Source organism: Mus caroli, unplaced genomic scaffold, assembly GCF_978045245.1.
Source record: "Mus caroli unplaced genomic scaffold, Mus_caroli_1 scaffold_17, whole genome shotgun sequence".
NCBI lineage: Eukaryota > Metazoa > Chordata > Mammalia > Rodentia > Muridae > Mus > Mus caroli.
Window position 1 is genome coordinate 14,339,997 of NW_028227272.1, and position 19,096 is coordinate 14,359,092.

Consider the following 19,096-nt stretch of genomic DNA (forward strand, 5'->3'; position numbering starts at 1 on the left):
CAAACTCAATAGCTCCTATTCTATCTACTTCCTGTATGTCTGACTCTGAGTCTGTCTTGTTTTGCCAACAATCCTAGGAAGCTGCAGCAAAGAGATTCTGCAGAACTTGGACTCTGTAGATTGGGCTGGGGGTCGAAGCATCTTCCCTCCAATTCCCACATCTCATACACCAGGACAGCCTATCTGTTCAAGTCCCAGCCCTGTCACCTATCAGCTATGTGCCCTAGGGGGGAGGGGTCCCTAATCTCTCTGAACCTCAATTTCCCCATGCTCTGACTAGTTATGAAGAATAAATGCTATCAACCCTGCTGGTGTATAACTGTTATCTCAACTATCAAGAGGCAGTGGAAATGAAAGTTCAAGTCCTGCCTGGACCAGAGAGCCAGTTCAAGGCCTGCCTGTCTGTCTGGGCAATTTAGTGAGACCTTGTTCCAAAATAAACGTACAAAAACATAACCAGCAGTGGGCGCACACCTTCAGTCCCAGCACTCGGGAGGCAGAGGGAGGCAGATCTCTTGAGTTCAGAGCCAGTCTGGTCTACACAGAGAAACTCTTGTCTCAAAAAACCAACAAAAGAAAAATACAAAAAAAAAAAAAAAAAAAAAAAAGAAAAATACAAAAGCAGTTAGGGATATAGATTAGTGTCAGAGCGCTCATCTAGCATGGATGAGACCATGGGTTGAATCCTAAGAATTTCAAAATAATTAAAATAATAAATAACAAATAGTAAGCCAGGCTGCATGTGGCGGTGATCTGCTACTCAGGAAGCTGAGGCTGAAAGAGTTCACTTCTAGGATAGGTAGTCCAGTGTTAAGGGCACTTGCTGAATGGTTCCCAGCATCTGCGTTGCATGTTAACTCCAGTTCCAGAGGATCCAACGCCGCCTTCAGACTTCACAGACACTGCATGTGCATGCTACACAAACATACAAATGGGCAAAACACACACACACATGAAATGAAATGAAAATATTTTTTTTAAAAAAATATTTCAGGCATGACATGGTGACCTACACTTTTAACCCAAGCACTCTGGAGACCGGCAGGTGGATCTCAGTGAGTTCAAGGCCAGCTTGCTCTACTTAGGGCTGCAGCTCCCCTGCCTCCCTGGCTCAAACACAGGCAGGTGGCTAAGGGGCGGAGCGGACGCCTCGGGCTCCAGGCCCGCAGTGTAGCCGCAGCGCCGGCCCCGCCCCCGCCCGCTCCGCCCTGCAGGCCGGCCGCAGCCCCGAGCGGATCTCGCCCGCCCACTCGCCCGCCCGCGGCCACCAAGCCAGGTGAGCGCGCCTGTCCCTGTCCCGCACGCGCCCCGGGCCAGCTCGCTCGCGGATTTCTACCCTGGTGGCCGAGTGAGGCACTCAGGAGGCTGCAGCGACCCCGGTCCTTGCTGCTGCTCCCCAGCACCCCTTTCGGCTCCCTGGAGCCCTCCCTACCTTGTGCTGGTCCGTTGGTTGGCTGCTGCGTCCAGCGAGGGAGCCGCAAAGAAGCCGGTAAGGGTGCTGGAAAAGGTTTCCGAGCCCGAGGAAACTGCACGTGCCAAGGCAGGGAGAGTGGACAGTAAGTTGGCGTTAGGGCCCCGACAGGTGAATCACAAACTGAGGCGCTCCGAGGCAGCAATCTCCAGGGCCCCTGACTCCACCTAGGGCCTAGGATAAGCTGGGGGTTGGGAGTTGGGGGGACGGCCTCTCTCACTCAACACACACTAGGAGCGAGCGAAGAGTGGGACCTGGCATGGAAAAAGAAACAAGCTTCATGCTGGCCTGCACCCAGGGGGGTCCCGGAGTCATGCGGAACCCTCTGTGAGGTGGGGGTAACTCAGAACCTGCTTCAGGTTGCTGGAGTTCCTGGGACATGAAGTGTCCACCTGATGTGTGTGTGCAGCGGGGCAGTGTTAGAACTTTTCTGGGCAACAAAATGCAGAGGTCTCTTCTCGCAGGCCCAAGAAACTTTGTCTTTGAGTTGGAATCACTGGCTCTAAGCTGGCCTAGCACATCATAGGTGGAAGGCATGGTCCCCACCAAATCTCCCGCTAAGCCCAAGGCCCCAAGAATAAACTCCCGGTAAGGGAGGGACCCCAGATCCAAAAGCCAGTCTAGTCTGTTTGTACGTTCTCAGTCCCAACGAGTGAGGGCTGAAACCAGACCGGAAAGAGGTGGGCAACGCTGAGACCTGGGTGAGACCAGGGCCTTCGAAAGGGTTCTCTGGTTCCCAGGAAGGGAGCTAGAGGGGCAGTTAGCAACTGAGTTTTATCCCTTGAGTTGTCTCCCCTTGCCCTGGTGACAAGAGCCTTGGGTTCCTCACCTGTAATTTGCTGCGAAAGTCAGGAGTTAGCAGTGGCTGGCCCTTTCCCACTCTGTACTTCCTTCTTGACATGGGGACTGGGCTAACCTAGTGACTCCCAGCATGGTTCAGTGCAGGCTTCAGGAAGAATTTCCAGGTGACCCAGAGCCGACTGCTGGGTAGAATTTGGACAGATCAGTTGTAAACAGGGTAGTTACAGCTTTGTCTTGAGCCTTCCAAAGTCCACATCTTCTAGAAGGCCCACCTATGGCCACAAGGACACAATGGCCGCAGTGATCTGTTTACCAGGTAGTCTTGCTCTCCCGTTTGGAGCCTTAGAGTGACCTGGGCACGTCCCAAGGCCTTGCTTATCTTAGGATTTATTAGGGTGAGGAGTGGGGAAGACCACACAAATGCCCCTAACTGCTTGACCTTGGTGAGACCTTGGACCCCAGTCTTTCTATCTTCTGTGGGGCATGACCTCGGCACTGCACAGCCGCCTGAGGGGTGGGGAAACTTATGGCTGCTGGGCATGGGGCAGAGCTGTGTGCTTGGTTTCCCTCTTCCCCCAACCCCATCAGTCCTGGGCTGGCTGCCCGCTTTTTTCCCCACAGAGCTGGGTTTCCCTGGGGACCAGTGGCTTGGCCTAGCCCCACACCCACAGCCCCCTCCTGGCCACAACTCATGCTAGAAGGCGGGCTGGACCCTCCAGGACACTGGCCCTCCGTGCCCTGCTGACCAAGGCCCAGTAGTCTCTCTCCATCGCTGGGCTGGGAGCAAGGAGCAGTGACTCCCAGGGAAAGAGGTAGGTGACTAGAGGTTGCTAGTCAGGGCAGTGGCCAAGGCTGGGCTGAGACCCTTGTCACTCTCAGTGGAAGAAGAAGGATTCTGGGGACTCTGATTATCAGGTTTTCTGTAGACTTGGTGGTCTTATCTAGGGAAATGGAGAGTCCCAGAGTCCCCAGATTTGTGGGACTTAGAAAGGGGGAATCTGGGGCTAGGTCTGTGTAGTCGCAGGTTTATGGGCAGTACCAGACATTAAGAGCACAGAGGGTCTCCAACAAAGGATACAGTAAGGAGAATCTGAGGTTCCTATGCCTGGAAACCTCAAAGGGAGACAGATGCCCTACAAACAAGATCTGCCCTCCTCATGTAAGACTTCCAGGATTCCTCAAAGATGCCTCTGACTCTACCCAGACCTGCATCAGTGCTAGGACCCAATTTCCCATCTCCTCTGCAGGTCCTAAAGCTGTCTAGCTGGCATGGCAGCTCCAGTGTCTCTGAGGGCCACAGGGGGTCCAGTCCTGCAGGGCACATCCTAGTCCTTGGACAGCTGGACAGCCTGCCATCGTGCTCCCACCAGCCGGGCCAGATCCCAGGCCACCGTTCACCATGGGCGGCTGCTTCTCCAAGCCCAAGCCAGGTACCTCCCCTTCTCTGACAGCCTCCCCCTCCCTCTGTACTTCACCAACCTCCAAAGTAGGTCAGGCTAGGCAGGAGCCCAGAATGCTAATGCACTGCAGGCAAGAAGGGTAAAAACCTAGGAAGGCTCTCCTGGACTCCTCTCCTGTAGCATCCCCCTTTTTATTTGGGACTTTGGGTGTTAGTGGTGGGGACAACAGCTAATCCTTCTTAGAAAGTTGAGTCTAGAAGGTTCCTCTTACACTGCGCATTGCTAAGGGCTACTTCTCCATTCTGGAGAAGAGAGGCTTTGGGGGATGTTCTTAGCCACAGTGTAACCTCTTTGAGCCTCAGTTTCCCTCTCTATAGAATAGAGCTGAACACTGCCCTCTTCTGGTGACTGACAGGGTATCGTGGACAGGTCCCTACTCTTATCATCCTGTGACATATCGGACATCATCTTGGCTTCTCTGGGCCTCATCTCCTGTTTTGTGTTTTTGTTTGGGTTTTGTCTTTTGAGACAAGATCTCACTATGTAGACCAGGCTGGTCTCATACTCACAGAGATCCTCCTGCCTGTGTCTTGCAAGTGCTAGGATGAAAGGCATGTACCACTCCTCTGTCTTCTCCATGTATATAGGAAATCTTGCCTAGCCCTAGAAACTCCAGCCAGGGGTAGGATCATTCCAAGGTACGACAGTACTTAGGATCTGCCCTGCCAGGGGACTCATGCCTTTGGGTTTCTCCCTCAGTCTGCACATTCCTTCTACCCTAGTCATAACATTCAGGAAGCAGGACCTGTAGCCATGACAGGGATGCAGAAACTGAGGACTTCAGAGCCCAGTGAGTGCCCCACCCACCCAGCTTGCCCTGGCTGGCTCACTCTGCCAGCTTGCTCAGCTCTCCTTACCTGATACCCGTCAGCTCGGTTACCTTGGGACTCATAAGACTTCTCTTCCTTTCTTGGGTCTGAGGTAGGACTTGGGGGAGAACACGGAGCTGTGACCCACCCACTGGCAGTATTGGTGGGGATTGTCCGTCCTCGCCTGAGTCTATGCCAGATCCTACAGCCTCTGCCATAGGTGCCCACTGTCTTTGTCTCAGTTTCTTCATAGAGTGGACAGGAATGTGCCTGCAAGATCCCATGGGAGTCCCATACTGGGCACCTGAGGGACTGCTTGGCTGGCAGGACATGGTGGGGGACAAGATGCCATTCAGTCTCAACGAGCTGGCCTAATCAGGGACCCCTGACTCAGCACTTCAGATCTGGAGCTAGCCATTATCCCCTGACCTGAATCTTGTCAGTTTGCTTTTGTAATTTTATTTTAAGATAAGATTTCATCTAGCCCAGGCTGGCCCCAGACTCACTATGGGTTTGAAAATGATCTTAACTTAACAGCCTCCTACCCCCCTCACTGGTGCTGGAACTGCAGGAGTGTACAATTATAATCACTTTTACTTAGTACTGGGGATAGAACCCAAAGCTTTGGAAATGCCAGGCAAACATTCTTCCAGTTAGGATGTTTGTTTTATTTAAAAAAAAATTTTAAAGACTTATTTATTTTATGTATGTGAGTACATTGTTGCTCTCCTCAGACGTATTAGAAGAAGGCATCAGATCTCATTACAGATGGTTGTAAGCACCATGTGGTTGCTGGGAATTGAACTCAGGACCTCTGGAAGAGCAGTCAGTGCTCTTAACCACTGAGCCATCTCTCCAGCCCTGTTTTTTAAATTTTTATTTTTAATTTTTAATCATTTAAATTTTGTGTGTGTGTGTGTGCGTGTGTGTGTGTGTGCGTGCGTGTGTGCGTGTGCATGTGTGTGCGTGAGTGAATGGAGGTGCATGCAGAGGTCAGAAGAAACAGATGCCCTTGGACTAGGGTTATGGGCTGTTCTGAGCCTCCTGGCTGCTGGAACTCAAACTCAGCTTCTCTAGAAGAATAGTATGTGCTCCAGCACTGGTTTTGTTTTGTTTTGTTTGTTTGTTTGTTTATTTTTGTTTTATAAAATGAGCATTTTTGCCTTCGTGTATCTAAATGCATAGCATGTGTGCAATGCCTGTAGAGGCCAGAAGAATTCATCTGACCGCCTGAACCTGGAGGTACACATGGTTAACTGTGAGCCATGGTGTGGGTGCTGGGAATCAAGGTGGGTTCTCTGCAAAAGCAGCAAATACCCTTGACCTCTGAGCTGTCCTCACCCCTTCCTTTCCTTTCACTAAAAGACAGCGTTTACTATGTAGCCCTGAATGACCTAGAACTCACCACTTAGACCAGGCTGATCTTGATTGTATTGTGAGCCTCCCATGTGCTGGGATTACAGACTTGAGCCAGCATACCCATTTTATGTTTTAAAAACTTTGTGTTTTAAGGAATGAGAAGTTTATTTTGGCTTACAATTTGAGGGTCACATTCTGTCATGGTGAAGGCCTGGCTGCAGACAGCTCTGTGGCGGAGAGAACATTCAACGGCTCTCTTTCTCTTTCTCCAGGAACTTACTGTTCTGCTCTGGGCTGGTCTCAAAGTGTCTGGCTATTCTTACTGCCCAGAGACAACGTTCAAACTTGGGGTCTTTAAAGTCTTGGTGGTGTGGCCAGGGGCTGATGACCGCACTCTGGTCCTCCGTCTCCCCATGTAGAATACAGGGTGGCTCGCCTGACTCTGACCCTGGCATGCAGGAGCACTTGTAACTGTGATTGTTTTCTTCCTTTCTGAGGTGGATTCTGGGTTGCGGCCCCAGGCTCAGGCTCTAGTGGGGGCTTGGCTCAGGGAGCTTCAGGATGTAGGTATGAGAGTGAGGCATGAATGGAGCAGTGGTCAGCAGGGCCCATGAAGAGACCAGAGCAAATGGAAGACCTTTGTGTAAATTCTCCCCTATCTCTGCCACTCTTTGTGGCTGTGTCTTAGTGATAGCAGCATTTGCCTCCTGAGTCCCTCCTGTCTTGTTCTTGAGACAGGGCTTCGCCGTACAGCTCTAGCTGGCCTGGAACTTGCTTTGTAGACCATGCTGGCTTTGAAGTCACAGACCTGCCTGCTTCTGTCACCCGAGTGCTGGGATTAAAGTCGTGCATTTCTGACAGTTCTTTTTTCTTCCTAAGACTTTCAGCCAGTTGCTTACCTGTGTCAGAACTGTTACAAGTGGCTGAGGAGATGGCTCAGTAAATATGGTACCTACCACACAAACATCAGGATCTGGGTTCAAATACCCAGAGCCCACATGAAAGCCAGGAGTAGCCGGGCGTGGTGGCGCACGCCTTTAATCCCAGCCCTTGGTAGGCAGAGGCAGGCGGATTTATGAGTTCGAGGCCAGCCTGGTCTACAAAGTGAGTTCCAGGACAGCCAGGGCTACACAGAGAAACCCTGTTTCAAAAAACAAAAACAAAAAAAGCTAGTTTTGGGGCTGGGGAGAGACAGGTAATGTAGCCAAGTAGCCAGTCATGAGGTCTAGAGTCAGTGGGAGATTTCCTGTCTCAAAAAAAGAGGGGAGAGAGGTTGGGGATTTAGCTCAGTGGTAGAGCGCTTGCCTAGCAAGCGCAAGGCCCTGGGTTCAGTCCTCAGCTCTGGGGAAAAAAAAAGAGAGAGAGGAGGGGTTGGAGGGATAAAGACTTCTGACACCAACTGCTGGCCTTCACACGTACTCACAGATATATGTGTGTACACCCCTCTAAAACCTGTGCTCACGTGTGCATGCGTGCGCGCACACACACACACACTCCTACCCCCATCTTAAATGCCCAGCCACACACTATTAAAAACAAAAACAAAAAACCAAAGAGCTAATAGGAAGTACAGTTCTCTTGATCTGTCTGTCTGTCTGCCTTTTATTGGGCTTTTGCTCTTTGTCATGTCTTCCAGTAAGTTCAGAGCTAGCTGATAAATCTCTCTTACCAGAGCTGGGATAGGATGCTCAGTAGTTAGAATGACCACTGAAGATGGCAGAGACCCTGTGTTTAATCCCTAGCACCAAAACCAAACCACACCCCCCCACCACACACACACACACAATCCCAAACCACTATTGTAGTTTCCACAATAGAGCTTTTGTCCCGGTTACATGTACGATCAGCGCATGGGCAGTGCTCCTCGTCCTTCCCTACCCCTTTTTTGAGGCAGGGTCTCACGCTATAACTCAGGCTGGCCTGGAATTAACAATGAAGCCCAGGCTTACCCTGAGCTCTTGGCAGTTTTCTACCTTATCGTCCCAAGTGCTACAATTACAGGGGTCAGACACTACTCCTGACAGTTTGTTCCTCACCCTTGATGCTGGGGATGGAACCCAGGACCTTGCCATGCTAAGCGTGACCCCATCAGTTGTCTCTACCACAGCCTATTCTCATTTTGTGCCTAAGGTGTCTTGAGGACCAAGAGGTAATGACAGTGACTGGGCAGCTGATGGGATCATGACCTGGCTCTGTGGGTAAGCAGGGTCCTCCTCTAAGCCGTCCTTTCTGCTCCTGACTTAATGACTGCCCAGGAGAACATCAGTGAGCTTGCCTTGGAGCCTTCTGGAAGCATGCAGAGAATAGCAGCCTGACTTGGAGGCTCCCTGGCATCCTGCCAGGCTGTTCCTGTGGACTCCCACAGCTCTCACCACTGAGAGCAGCTGAGCCTGGCATGTTTTTCGTCTTAATTCTTCCAAAAACATTCTAACACCATTACATAAAGTGTGTTAGTTAGAGTCCCTACCCCCACACGACAGCCTCCATAGTGTGGCGGCATGCTCTTGTGTCCTCTTCACCAGGCCCAGTTAAAGAGCCTTTGCCTTTCTCCCCTGCAGTAGCTAGGCCTGAGGAGAAGGTTGGGATGCCGGCATGGAGGGGAACTTGGCCCAGCAAGCAAGGATCAAGAACCATGGAAACTCTACCTGAGCTAGTGGGCTCACACTGTGTGTGGTGGTGGAGGGGGGAGAGAATGGTGGGGTCAGGGCAGCAACTCAGCAGCCAGGTTAATCCTTGTGTCCTTTGTTTCTGGGGTATCAGGTCTGAGGTGAAGGGGTTCAGAGGTAAAAGCAGGAGAGAGGCTTTGATGCCTGGGGGCATAGAGAGCGAGCCACCTGCTCCCAGGATAGCCCATGCTGTGCCAGAGCCTAGCTTCCTCCTCCTTGGCCTCCTCCCTACTGTAGCAGCCCAGGAGATGGGATTACAGCTGCTCAAAATTCTGTTTATTGTTCCCTTCTAATTAAAAAAAAAAAAAAAAGAAAAGAAAAGAAAGAAAAAAGAAAAAGAAACCAGGCACGTCATGGAGATTTGGGAAAATGCAAGAAAGTTCAAAGAAGGAAATGTCAGTCTTTAGCTACCTACTCCTGCTCTCCTGGAGTAGCCCCATGGACACTGTGCAGCCTCTGTGTGGGAGCCATGAGTCTGCTTGTCTGTGCTGCACATAAGTATGTACCCTTAGTGGTTTCACTGCCAGGGCTACAGACCCTGTGCACAGATATGTCAACCACATGGGGTTCGGTAAATGCTAAAGAGATCTCCAACTGATTGACGTAGACATATTAAGAAGCTGAAAGCTGAGAGGTGGTAGTGTATGCTTTTAATCTTAGCACTTGGGAGGGAGATACAGGCTGATCTCTAAGCTCAAGGCCAGCCTGCAGTACAAATCGAGCTGGAGGACAGCCAAGGGCTACACAGAGAAACCCTGTTTCAATAAACCAATAGATAGATAAATAGATAAAATAAAAAGAAGTTGTTGAAATTAGGGCCTCTTCTAGAGGAACCCACATGGCAGCTCATAACTGTTTATAACTCCATGTCTAGGAAACCTAATGTCCTCTTCGGGTCTCCGTGGGTACCAGGCACACACATGGTCCCCAGATATGCATGCAGGCAAAACATCTACATACATAAAGTCATTTTTAAATATTTATATATAAAGGTCTGGAGAGATGACCCAGCAGTTAAGAGCACTGGCTGCTCTTTCAGAATCCACATAGCAGATCACAACTGTCTATAACTATAGTCCCAAAAGATCTGATGCCCCTTCTGGTGTAGAGATATACATATAGACAAAATATGCACATGCATAAATAAGTAATTATTATTATTTTATTTTATTTTATTTGGTTTTTTGAGGCAGGGTTTCTCTGTGTAGCCCTGGCTGTCCTGGAACTCACTCTGTAGACCAGGCTGGCCTTGAACTCAGAAATCCACCTGCCTCTGCCTCCCAAGTGCTGGGATTAAAGGCGTGTGCCACCACCGTCTGGCAAGTAATTATTTTTTAAAAGTTGTATCGATAAAGAAAAAGTTGAAATTTTGTCGTGTACTTTGCCTTCCTTTTTGTGGTATTGGGACACTGATCCCAGTGTCACCCATGCCAGGCCATTCTGCCACTAAGACTGCCCCAGCCTGAGTACATTTTTTTCCTCAGGTTGGCTGCAGACTCTTATGTACCTGAGGAGGACCTCCTGCCTTGCCTCCTAAGTCAGGATCACAGGTGCTCACTGCGATGCCGTGTGTGTTTTAAACGTGATTTGTTCGCTGTTACTGCTGTTGTTGCAGTCCTGAGGATGGGCTAAAGCCTGTGCAAGCCTCAGGCACTAGACCACTGAGCAACAGACAGTCGGGTTTTTTAATTTTTAATTTTGAACAACAACCTATTGAAGCTGGAATGCCAATGATTCAAGCAGTGCCTGCCCGGGATCCTACAGCTCGGGAAGCAAAGCAGGAGGATCAAGAGGTCAGAGATGCCATCAGCTGTAGACTGAATGTGAGGCTATCATAGTCCGACTACATGAGACTGTTTAAAATCAAACAAAACCCTCACATAACAAAAAACATTTAAAGCTAATGGGAAAGTTGTAAGGACAGTGATTCTTGTCCCCACCCCCAGCCTTCTTGGTTTTTGATGTAGGGTCTCACTTTGTATTCTAGGTTGGTCTAGAACTCATGGGAGTCCTGCTCAGGCTCTGGAGTACTGAGATTGTAGGTGTGATCCACTGGCCCAAGAGAACAGTGAGCACTCTTCCATTGCCCAGATTCACTGGCTGGGAACTGAGCTGTAAATGTGTCTCCAGGCAGGGACATCACCTTTGTCTCTCATTAGATAGATAGATGAGTTGGGCATGAGGTTCTTTCCTCCAGACTGGCTCCAGGTGAAAAGCTGTGTTCTGTGACTCCCTTACTGATTTTATCACTGGAAAGAATAGAAGTTTCTGGTCTGGCTGTAGTTTGGTGGTGGAGTACTAGCCTGACCCGAGGGAGGCCCTGGGTTCTTCAACAAGAAGAAAATACACACGAAAGTGAATTGAAGTCAAGCACCTGTTGCTGGCCTCTGCATGCCTGTGGGGTGGGAACAGGACTGGTTCAACTAGGGCTCATGGCTGCTCTGTCCACAGTGGAGCTCAAGATTGAAGTGGTGCTGCCAGAGAAAGAGCGGGGCAAGGAGGAGCTGTCAGCCAGCGGAAAGGGCAGCCCCCGGGGTTACCAGGGCAACGGCACAGCACGCCACTTCCATGCTGAAGAGCGACTGCCCACCCCACAACCCTATCCCAGCCCTCAGGACTGTGTGGAGGCTACTGTTTGCCATGTCAAGGACCTCGAGAATGGCCAGTGGGTGCTGGGCTGCAAGGGTGGTGGTAGGACCTGAGGTGGGGGCATGGGAGAGACCACACATGAGGGGTTGGGCTGAGGCCTTGTATGAAATGGGCTGTAGCTCTTGGCTCCCTGATGCTAAGCTTTGTGCTTCAGCTGTTCTGGGCTTCCCAAATATTGGACCCTGGGAGGAGGTGCTTACAGGAGGACATGACTAGCTTCTGGTTTGATCTCTGAGCACAGCCCCTCCCCAGGATGCGGGAAGTGGAGCTGGGCTGGGGAAAGGTGTTGCTGGTAAAGGACAATGGGGAATTCCATGCCCTGGGCCATAAGTGTCCTCACTATGGAGCGCCCCTGGTGAAAGGTAAGAAAGTGTGAGGTATACATGGGAGGTGGGATATGCCATCCATGCCTATATAGGGAGTCTAGAAGGCCCCAGGGCCTTCAGCCATTTGTGAGGGCTCCTGGGTTGGGGAGAGGTCCAGCAGGGTCCAGTCCCTTCTGGGCATGGCGCTAGACTGGCACTCATTTGTCTCTCCTAGGTGTACTGTCCCGGGGACGTGTGCGCTGCCCCTGGCATGGTGCCTGCTTCAACATTAGTACTGGGGACCTAGAGGACTTCCCAGGCCTGGACAGTCTGCATAAGTTCCAGGTAGGGCTGGGAAAGTGACATGGTGGGAGCCTGTGCTGTGGAGTCAGAGACTGAAGCATCTCAAAGTCTGGTGCTGATACTGCCCTCTCAGGTGAAGATTGAGAAGGAGAAGGTGACCATTCGGGCAAGCAAGCAGGTACCAGGGAGACTCAGGTCACCAAGGCCCAGGTTTAAGAGGAAGGGTTTTGAGGGTTAAAGACCAAGGCTGGGAGGGTATCTTGGCTGGAGATACTCTTTGGCATGAGGCAAAGCCCTGTGGTGGAAGGGAGCCTGGCGTGGGAGGGGAATGAGGGATTGTAGGATGGAGATGAGGCTGGGCTGGAACCTCAGGATCCAAGCTCCGTGCTGCGCTTCCCCACTCTCAGGCCCTGCAGCTACAGCGGAGGACAAAGGTGATGGCCAAGTGTATCTCTCCAAGTGCAGGCCACAGCAGTAGCACCAATGTGCTCATAGTGGGTGCAGGTTGGTGTGGGGCTAATGAAGGAAAGGGGGAGCTTGGAAGGTGGGAGAGGCCTTGGCCTTGGTCTATGGTCCTGTCACTCAGGTGCTGCTGGCCTAGTATGTGCAGAAACACTGAGGCAGGAGGGCTTCTCAGACCGGATTGTCCTTTGCACACTGGATCGACATCTGCCCTATGACCGGGCCAAGCTCAGCAAGGTAGGGATGGAACGGTGTACCCTGTCCCCAGATCCATCATGTATACATGGAGCCTTGCCTGCATGTACGCACTAGAGGTCTAGCCGAGTATTCTCTGCAGTCTCCCAAGCCTGTCTATGGTGCTTGTAAGAGATCTGGGTTTGTTGAGTTCTGTCCCAAAGCCCCAGTGTGATGCAGTGTCTTCACCCTCCCTGGGGTCTGCATCCTCTTCAGTACAATGAAATGTCAGGAGTGTAATATATATGTTTTAAATCTTAGCACCTGGGAGGTAGAGGCAGGTAGATCTCTGTGAGTTTGGTATACATAGCTAGTTCCAGGCCAGCCAGAGCTACAAACAGAGACCCTGTCTCAAAAAAGTTAATAAATAAAAATAAAATAAAATAGCCACCATCTCACCATCTGACCCTGACTCATGACCATGTTCCTCAGTCCCTGGATGCACAACCTGAACAGCTGGCCCTGAGACCCAAGGAATTCTTCCGGGCCTATGGCATTGAGATGCTCACTGAGGCTCAGGTATGAAGAAAGTGAGGACTGGGGGCAGTCAATGAAAATGTCTAAGGAAACAAGAGGCCGAGGGTACCCCTGGAGGTGTGATGGGTGCCCAGCACCGAGCCTTCTTCCTGGCAGAGGTATGGGGATAGTCTGGTCCCAGCTAAGACAAGGGAGCCTTGTGGGACTCGAAAGTATATAAAGGCTGGGCGCGGTGGCGCACGCCTCAATCCCAGCACTCGGGAGGCAGAGGCAGGCAGATTTCTGAGTTCAAGGCCAGCCTGGTCTACAAAGTGAGTTCCAGGACAGCCAGGGCTATACAGAGAAACCCTGTCTCGAAAAACCAAAAAAAAAAAAAAAAGAAAGAAAAGAAAAGAAAAAGAAAGAAGGAAGGAAGGAAGGAAAGAAGGAAAGAAAGAATTTAAAGACAACTTTGAAGGGTCGGGACTCCCCTGAAGCTGCACCTTAGAAGTCTAAGTTCGGGTTCTGGGGGTCTTGTGGAACTCTAAGCCACAAGACCCAAGCCTGTGCTGAAAACTCTTGCTGCCCTCTGGGGTTTGCAGGTAGTCACAGTGGACGTGAGAAATAAGAAGGTTGTGTTCAAGGATGGCTTCAAGCTAGAGTACAGCAAGCTGCTGCTGGCACCAGGGAGTAGGTAGGTAAATGTCTTCTGCCAGACACTAGGCAGCTGGACATCAGCCAGGGTGGGAGAGCCTCACTGATCCCACCGAATCTTAGCCCTAAGACCCTGACCTGCAAAGGGAAAGATGTAGAGAATGTATTCACCATTCGCACGCCCGAGGATGCCAACCGCGTGCTGCGGCTCGCCCGGGGCCGCAATGCTGTTGTTGTGGGAGCAGGCTTTCTGGGTGAGTAGCTGCAGGGGAGGTGGGTAGTGGTTAGCTACCATACCCAGTCCTAGGGCGTGAGTAGAGTGCTAGCCTTGCTACTCCCTGCCCACCACCCAGGGATGGAGGTCGCTGCTTATCTGACTGAGAAAGCCCACTCAGTATCTGTGGTAGAGCTGGAGGAGACACCCTTCCGGAGGTTCCTGGGGGAACGTGTTGGTCGTGCACTTATGAAGGCGAGTCTGTTTCGATGCTTGGCCTCTAGATGCCCTAGTTGACTTGCCTGGCCCCAGGCCAGAGTCTCACCCACTATCCATGTTCCTCCTTGCTTGTACAGATGTTTGAAAACAACCGGGTGAAGTTCTATATGCAGACAGAGGTGTCAGAGCTGCGGGCTCAAGAGGGAAAGGTAGGCTTTTCTCTGCTGTTGCTGCTGCTGCTGTTGCTGCTGCTGGAGTCTGTGTCTCTCCCTGTGCTCAGGAGCTGTGCCCACTCAGTCACCCATTCCCTCCCCACAGCTGCAGGAGGTGGTGCTGAAGAGCAGCAAAGTCCTGCGAGCAGATGTCTGCGTGTTAGGCATTGGTGAGTAGGTAGACAAGCAAGTAGTAGTAAACAGAACTGTTACTTGAGCCTCAGTTTCCACATCTGAAAAATGGGACTCCAATGGTACCCACTTCACAGGACCATTGTTTACTGGGCTTAGTCTAGGCCTCTCATGGAGCAGGTGACTGCTCTCTATGATACCAGCTGATACATAGGACACAGACAAGTTTCTGATTGGTTCCTATGCCAACCCACATAATAGTTTGGGGAGGAGCCAAGCTGGAAGGTGGTAACACAGGGTTGGAGAAGCATGTCTTGGGATCCCTATCAGGAGAGTTCTATAGCACTTATTGGGGAGACAGTTCCTGAGGCTAAATGGGGAGCACAGAGCCTAGAGATGGGCTGACAGAGGGCAGGATGCAGGAAGTCCCCAGGTGGGCATCCTATGGGTGACTAATCTGGGGCTGGCAGATACGGCAGGAATGGAGAGAGAGATGAGACAGAATGGCGGGACCAGGGTGTGGATGCATGGCTTCTGTCCTGTTAGGTGCGGTGCCTGCCACAGGCTTCCTGAGGCAGAGTGGCATTGGTCTGGATTCCCGAGGTTTCATCCCAGTCAACAAGGTGGGGCTGGATGAAGTGGGTAGGATGCGGGGTGGAGCATGGCTGGATGACCATGTCAGCTCCCCTGTACCACCCACAGAGCCCTGGCCCTCTCCCCACAGATGATGCAGACCAATGTCCCAGGAGTGTTTGCTGCAGGTGATGCTGTCACCTTTCCTCTTGCCTGGAGGAACAATCGGAAAGTGAACATCCCACACTGGCAGATGGCTCACGCCCAGGGTATGGCCAGCCCCGAGGCAAGTTAAGGGCTGGAAGGCTATCCCAGGGTCTCAGTCACCTTCAGGTCCAGACCGCAGTTGTTGGTCTGGGGTCTTAAGTTCAAGGGTTGGTGGTTCAGCGAGTCTTATCCAGTGATCAGTCGGTGTACAGAGTGGCCTCTCTCCTGAGACCCTCTGCATACTTGCTGGATAAAACCCTCTCCAGCCCAGCTGTCTTTTTGCTACCCTCCCCTTTTTTGTTCTCAGGGTTATGTATTTGGTAGAATTGCTGCTTGACCAGCAATCACCTCTGAGAGGGAGGAAGGATTTATTTAGTAGGCTAGCTTCTTACTCAGGGCCTTGTCTTTCTTGCACCACTCTGTGACTCGGTTGGGTTATTGTGGTTTTTGTGGAATTACCTCCCCTGACATTTTTTTGGTAGCCACCAGATCTCCTGAGCTTCATGGACTATGGACTTTGCTCTCAGTCCCTAGGATGCAGGCACCAGTGTGTTAATCGCCTCAAGACCTTATAAAGGACCTCCACATCTCTAGTCTTGGACAGGGATTTCTCCTACGTCTTACCTTCCCTTTCTTCTTCCTTCACCATTATCTAAAAGGCTGATGGTAGTGGTATCTCCCAACTCCAGTATCTGTTTAAAATTGCTACTAGAGAATAAGGATCCAAAGGTACTCCTTGGCCAAATATAATTAGGACTTAGGGCTCTCTGGAGATTCTTAGATGTATTCAATTGTAGATTTAGGTGGAGCTTTAGAAGCGGGAAGCCACCTGTGCTAACTCTGTGGGCCTGTCATCTCTCCTGTCTGGCCTTTGTGCCCCATTGTCTTCCCTCTTTACACCTGCTACATCTGATCAGTTGTCTGTGTACACAGTTGTGAAGTAGCTCACAACCCCAGTAGACCTTTCAGATGTACAACACATCATTCAAAGAGGACGAATGTAAGTGGATCTCTGGGGCCAAGCTAACTGTACTCACTAACTGCATCCAAAGGTGGCCTATGGGCTGAACATGATTCTTTTTTAGGAGGCCTGGGCAAAAAAAAACCCATACCTGTCAAGGGTCCCTGGAGTGGGCTGAGAGCAGGCAGCTGGGGTGGTGAGAGAAGGAAGGATTGAGTTCACACCACCCTGGATTTTTCAGGGCGGGTAGCAGCTCAGAACATGCTGGCACAGGAGGCTGAGATCAACACGGTACCCTATCTGTGGACTGCCATGTTCGGCAAAAGCCTTCGCTACGCTGGTAACTAAAAGCTTGTCTCCTGGGATGGGGTCCTGAAGGCACTTCAGGATTAAGTATGGGAGTTGGGTCCAGTAAGAAGAAGAATTGGCAAATAAGAACTGGCTTGGCTCAGGTGCATACTGCAATCCCAGCAGTCCAGAGGCTAAAATGGGAAGCAGGAACTGGAGACCAATCTGGGAAGATCAGGAATTGGAGAGCAATCTGAGTCTTAGATGGTGGAGCCAGGAACTGCTTAGGAGAGCAGAGGGTTGACCAGATGGCTCAGTGGGTAAGGGTTCTTGCTGCCATACTGATGACGAGTTCAATTCTTAGAACCCACATAGTGGAAGGTGAAAAATCACCTCCTGCAAATTGTCCTCTGATCTCCATACATGCATGTGTGCATACACATGAAATAATAAATGTCATTTTAAAAAAGTCGGAGTAGGATCCAGGTATAGTGGCACAGGAGTTTAGTCCCAGCACTTGAGAGCAGAGCCAAATGGATCTCTTGAGTTCAAGGCTGGCCTGATCTACAGAGTGAGTTTTAGGACAGCCAGGGCTACACAGAGAAACCCTGTCTCAGAAAAACAAGAGGGAGAGAGAGAGAGGAAAGGTGGGGAGGGAGGTCTGTTGTTTAGACAGGAGCTAGGGAGCCTATGAAGACTGTCCCCTTCCCCAGTTCACATGGGCGCCCTCCCACAGGCTACGGAGAAGGCTTCGATGATGTCATCATTCAGGGGGATCTGGAGGAGCTGAAGTTTGTGGCTTTTTATACCAAGTGAGAGCAATGGGGTGCGATGGGAGCATGGAGCAGTGGGAGTGCTGTTGGGAATCGATAGTGTTAGCAAAGCAGCAGGGGCTAAAAGACAAGTGAATGGTCGCATGGGGGTGTTGGGCAGGAGATGAGGAGGAAGCAACAACCGTCCTCCCGTGCATCGAACAATACTGTGTCTTCTGGATATTTCTTTGAGGTAAGTGTTGACACTGAGGTAGGTAGGTGTCTACAACAAGGAAAGACAGACTGGTGTAGACAAGCTGATGCTAAGGCTGGGCCCATCCCTGCTCTGTGCCAAGGGTTTCTTTGGGCAGCTGACAGTGCTGGGACCAAATGGAGGGCTGGGTGCTCAAGACATCTTGTTTCCCTGGACAAGAGCCTTCCCGGCATCCCAGGTGGACCAGAAGGTGTTAGGATCTCAAGAAGGATCACTGCTGCTAGTGGTCCTCAGGCTTGGGCTCCTTCTCTCCATAGAGGTGACGAAGTGATTGCTGTGGCCAGCATGAACTACGATCCCATCGTATCCAAGGTGGCTGAGGTGCTAGCCTCAGGTCGAGCCATCCGGAAGCGGGAGGTGGAGTGAGTGCGGGTGTGGGAGGCTGTAGGGTGTGTGTGGGTGTCCTGGATAGGATCTATTAAAGCTACCATGGCAGCCTGTTGCCCGCTCAGTCCTATAGAGTTCTTCTCCTCACTTTCAGTTCCCATGGTTCCTGGGTGAGATGGGGGTAAATTTGGTTTAGAAGTTGACAGGATATGATTGCAAAGAACCGGGTGTGTGGCCCAGAGAGGAGCCAATGTTGGGCGGTGGAGGCAATGTGATCTGTGCTTGGCAGAACTTAGGTGGAGAAACATAGCAGGTGATGCCCCCAGATGTGCCATCCACAGAGAAGTGGGGTGGTTACATGACATCTGGGAAGCAGTGGACATGAGCCATTACCATCATCCCAGCACAGTGCCAGTGAGTCCCCAGTAGCTTAACCTGTGTACAGAGAACTTCCCAGGACGAGAGACAGGCCAGAGGTGACTGATGGCTATGTGTCAGGGTAAATCCTAGAGTGGAAGACTCAGAGTGGATCTGATAAATGATATACTTTCTTTGGCCTTCTGTTTTTCCCTCTTGCCTTCGAAAAGGTTGTTTATGCTACACAGCAAGTACGTGCATTGTTTCTTGTTGACTGTTCTCAGCCTTTCTTCCCCAGCCCAATGACTGAACCCTCCCACCTTGCCCAAGTCCATTACCTACGGGGCTTTGACACAGATCAGTCCCTGCTGCTGTATTCAAGAATCATTGGCTCATGGTGCCTAGAGTGGGGAACCTATCTCCTCTTCTGCCCTGACCCATCCTCCTCTCATTCCTGCAGAACCGGTGACATGTCTTGGCTCACAGGAAAAGGATCCTGAGCTCTCCTGTGGTGGACTTGGGCAGGTTTCTGGGGTACCAAGGTCAGAGACCAAGTCCTGGGGCAAGTGCCAACTCCAATTTCCCAGGATCCCTCACCGTGGAATCTGAGTCCTCCAAGGCTTGCCTTGACCTGTCTGCCTCGCCTCCAGCCAGGCTACCACAGCCTCCAGAAGATGGTCCATTCTCAATGCCTCAGCTGTCACTGACAGCTGGGTGTATTGGCAGGACAGGCTCTGCCTCGGTTTCCTCTATTAGGATTTTCCCAGCAAGTCCCTTCAACATTACCTTAAAATTAAAACGCATGTCTCAGCAGAACTGCGTCCTAGTGTAATTGGGCCGACACTTAGAGCCAGGCATGATGTGACACATCTGTAATAGTGGCACTCAGGACAGAGGCAGGAGGGTTAGAAGTCTCAGTCTTTTTTTTTTTTTTTTAAAGCTTCACAAGCC

The 19,096-nt window shown here is 51.1% G+C and overlaps 1 protein-coding gene across 7 annotated transcripts; it reads left to right on the top strand.

Annotated features, from left to right (window-relative positions):
- Positions 1 to 1,197: 1,197 nt before the first annotated feature.
- Positions 1,198 to 18,961, top strand: Aifm3 (AIF family member 3). 7 transcript variants are annotated; one of them, XM_029470767.2, is made up of 22 exons: positions 1,403 to 1,489; positions 2,894 to 3,084; positions 3,520 to 3,702; positions 11,018 to 11,231; positions 11,468 to 11,577; positions 11,756 to 11,865; positions 11,957 to 12,001; positions 12,231 to 12,327; positions 12,410 to 12,522; positions 12,952 to 13,038; positions 13,578 to 13,669; positions 13,753 to 13,883; positions 13,983 to 14,098; positions 14,200 to 14,271; positions 14,381 to 14,444; positions 14,953 to 15,029; positions 15,131 to 15,248; positions 16,389 to 16,487; positions 17,172 to 17,247; positions 17,719 to 17,823; positions 18,376 to 18,396; positions 18,606 to 18,961. In XM_029470767.2, exons 3-22 carry the CDS (start codon positions 3,672 to 3,674, stop codon positions 18,643 to 18,645), a joined length of 1,818 nt encoding a protein of 605 aa, XP_029326627.1. In that variant the 5' UTR covers positions 1,403 to 1,489; positions 2,894 to 3,084; positions 3,520 to 3,671; the 3' UTR covers positions 18,646 to 18,961. The 7 variants fall into 7 exon arrangements, with proteins under 7 accessions (XP_029326628.2, XP_029326630.2, XP_029326627.1 ...); XM_029470772.2 differs by having other exon boundaries at positions 17,719 to 17,818; positions 18,606 to 18,694; XM_029470768.2 differs by lacking the exons at positions 1,403 to 1,489; positions 18,606 to 18,961 and adding an exon at positions 1,198 to 1,276 and having other exon boundaries at positions 18,376 to 18,589.
- Positions 18,962 to 19,096: the final 135 nt, after the last annotated feature.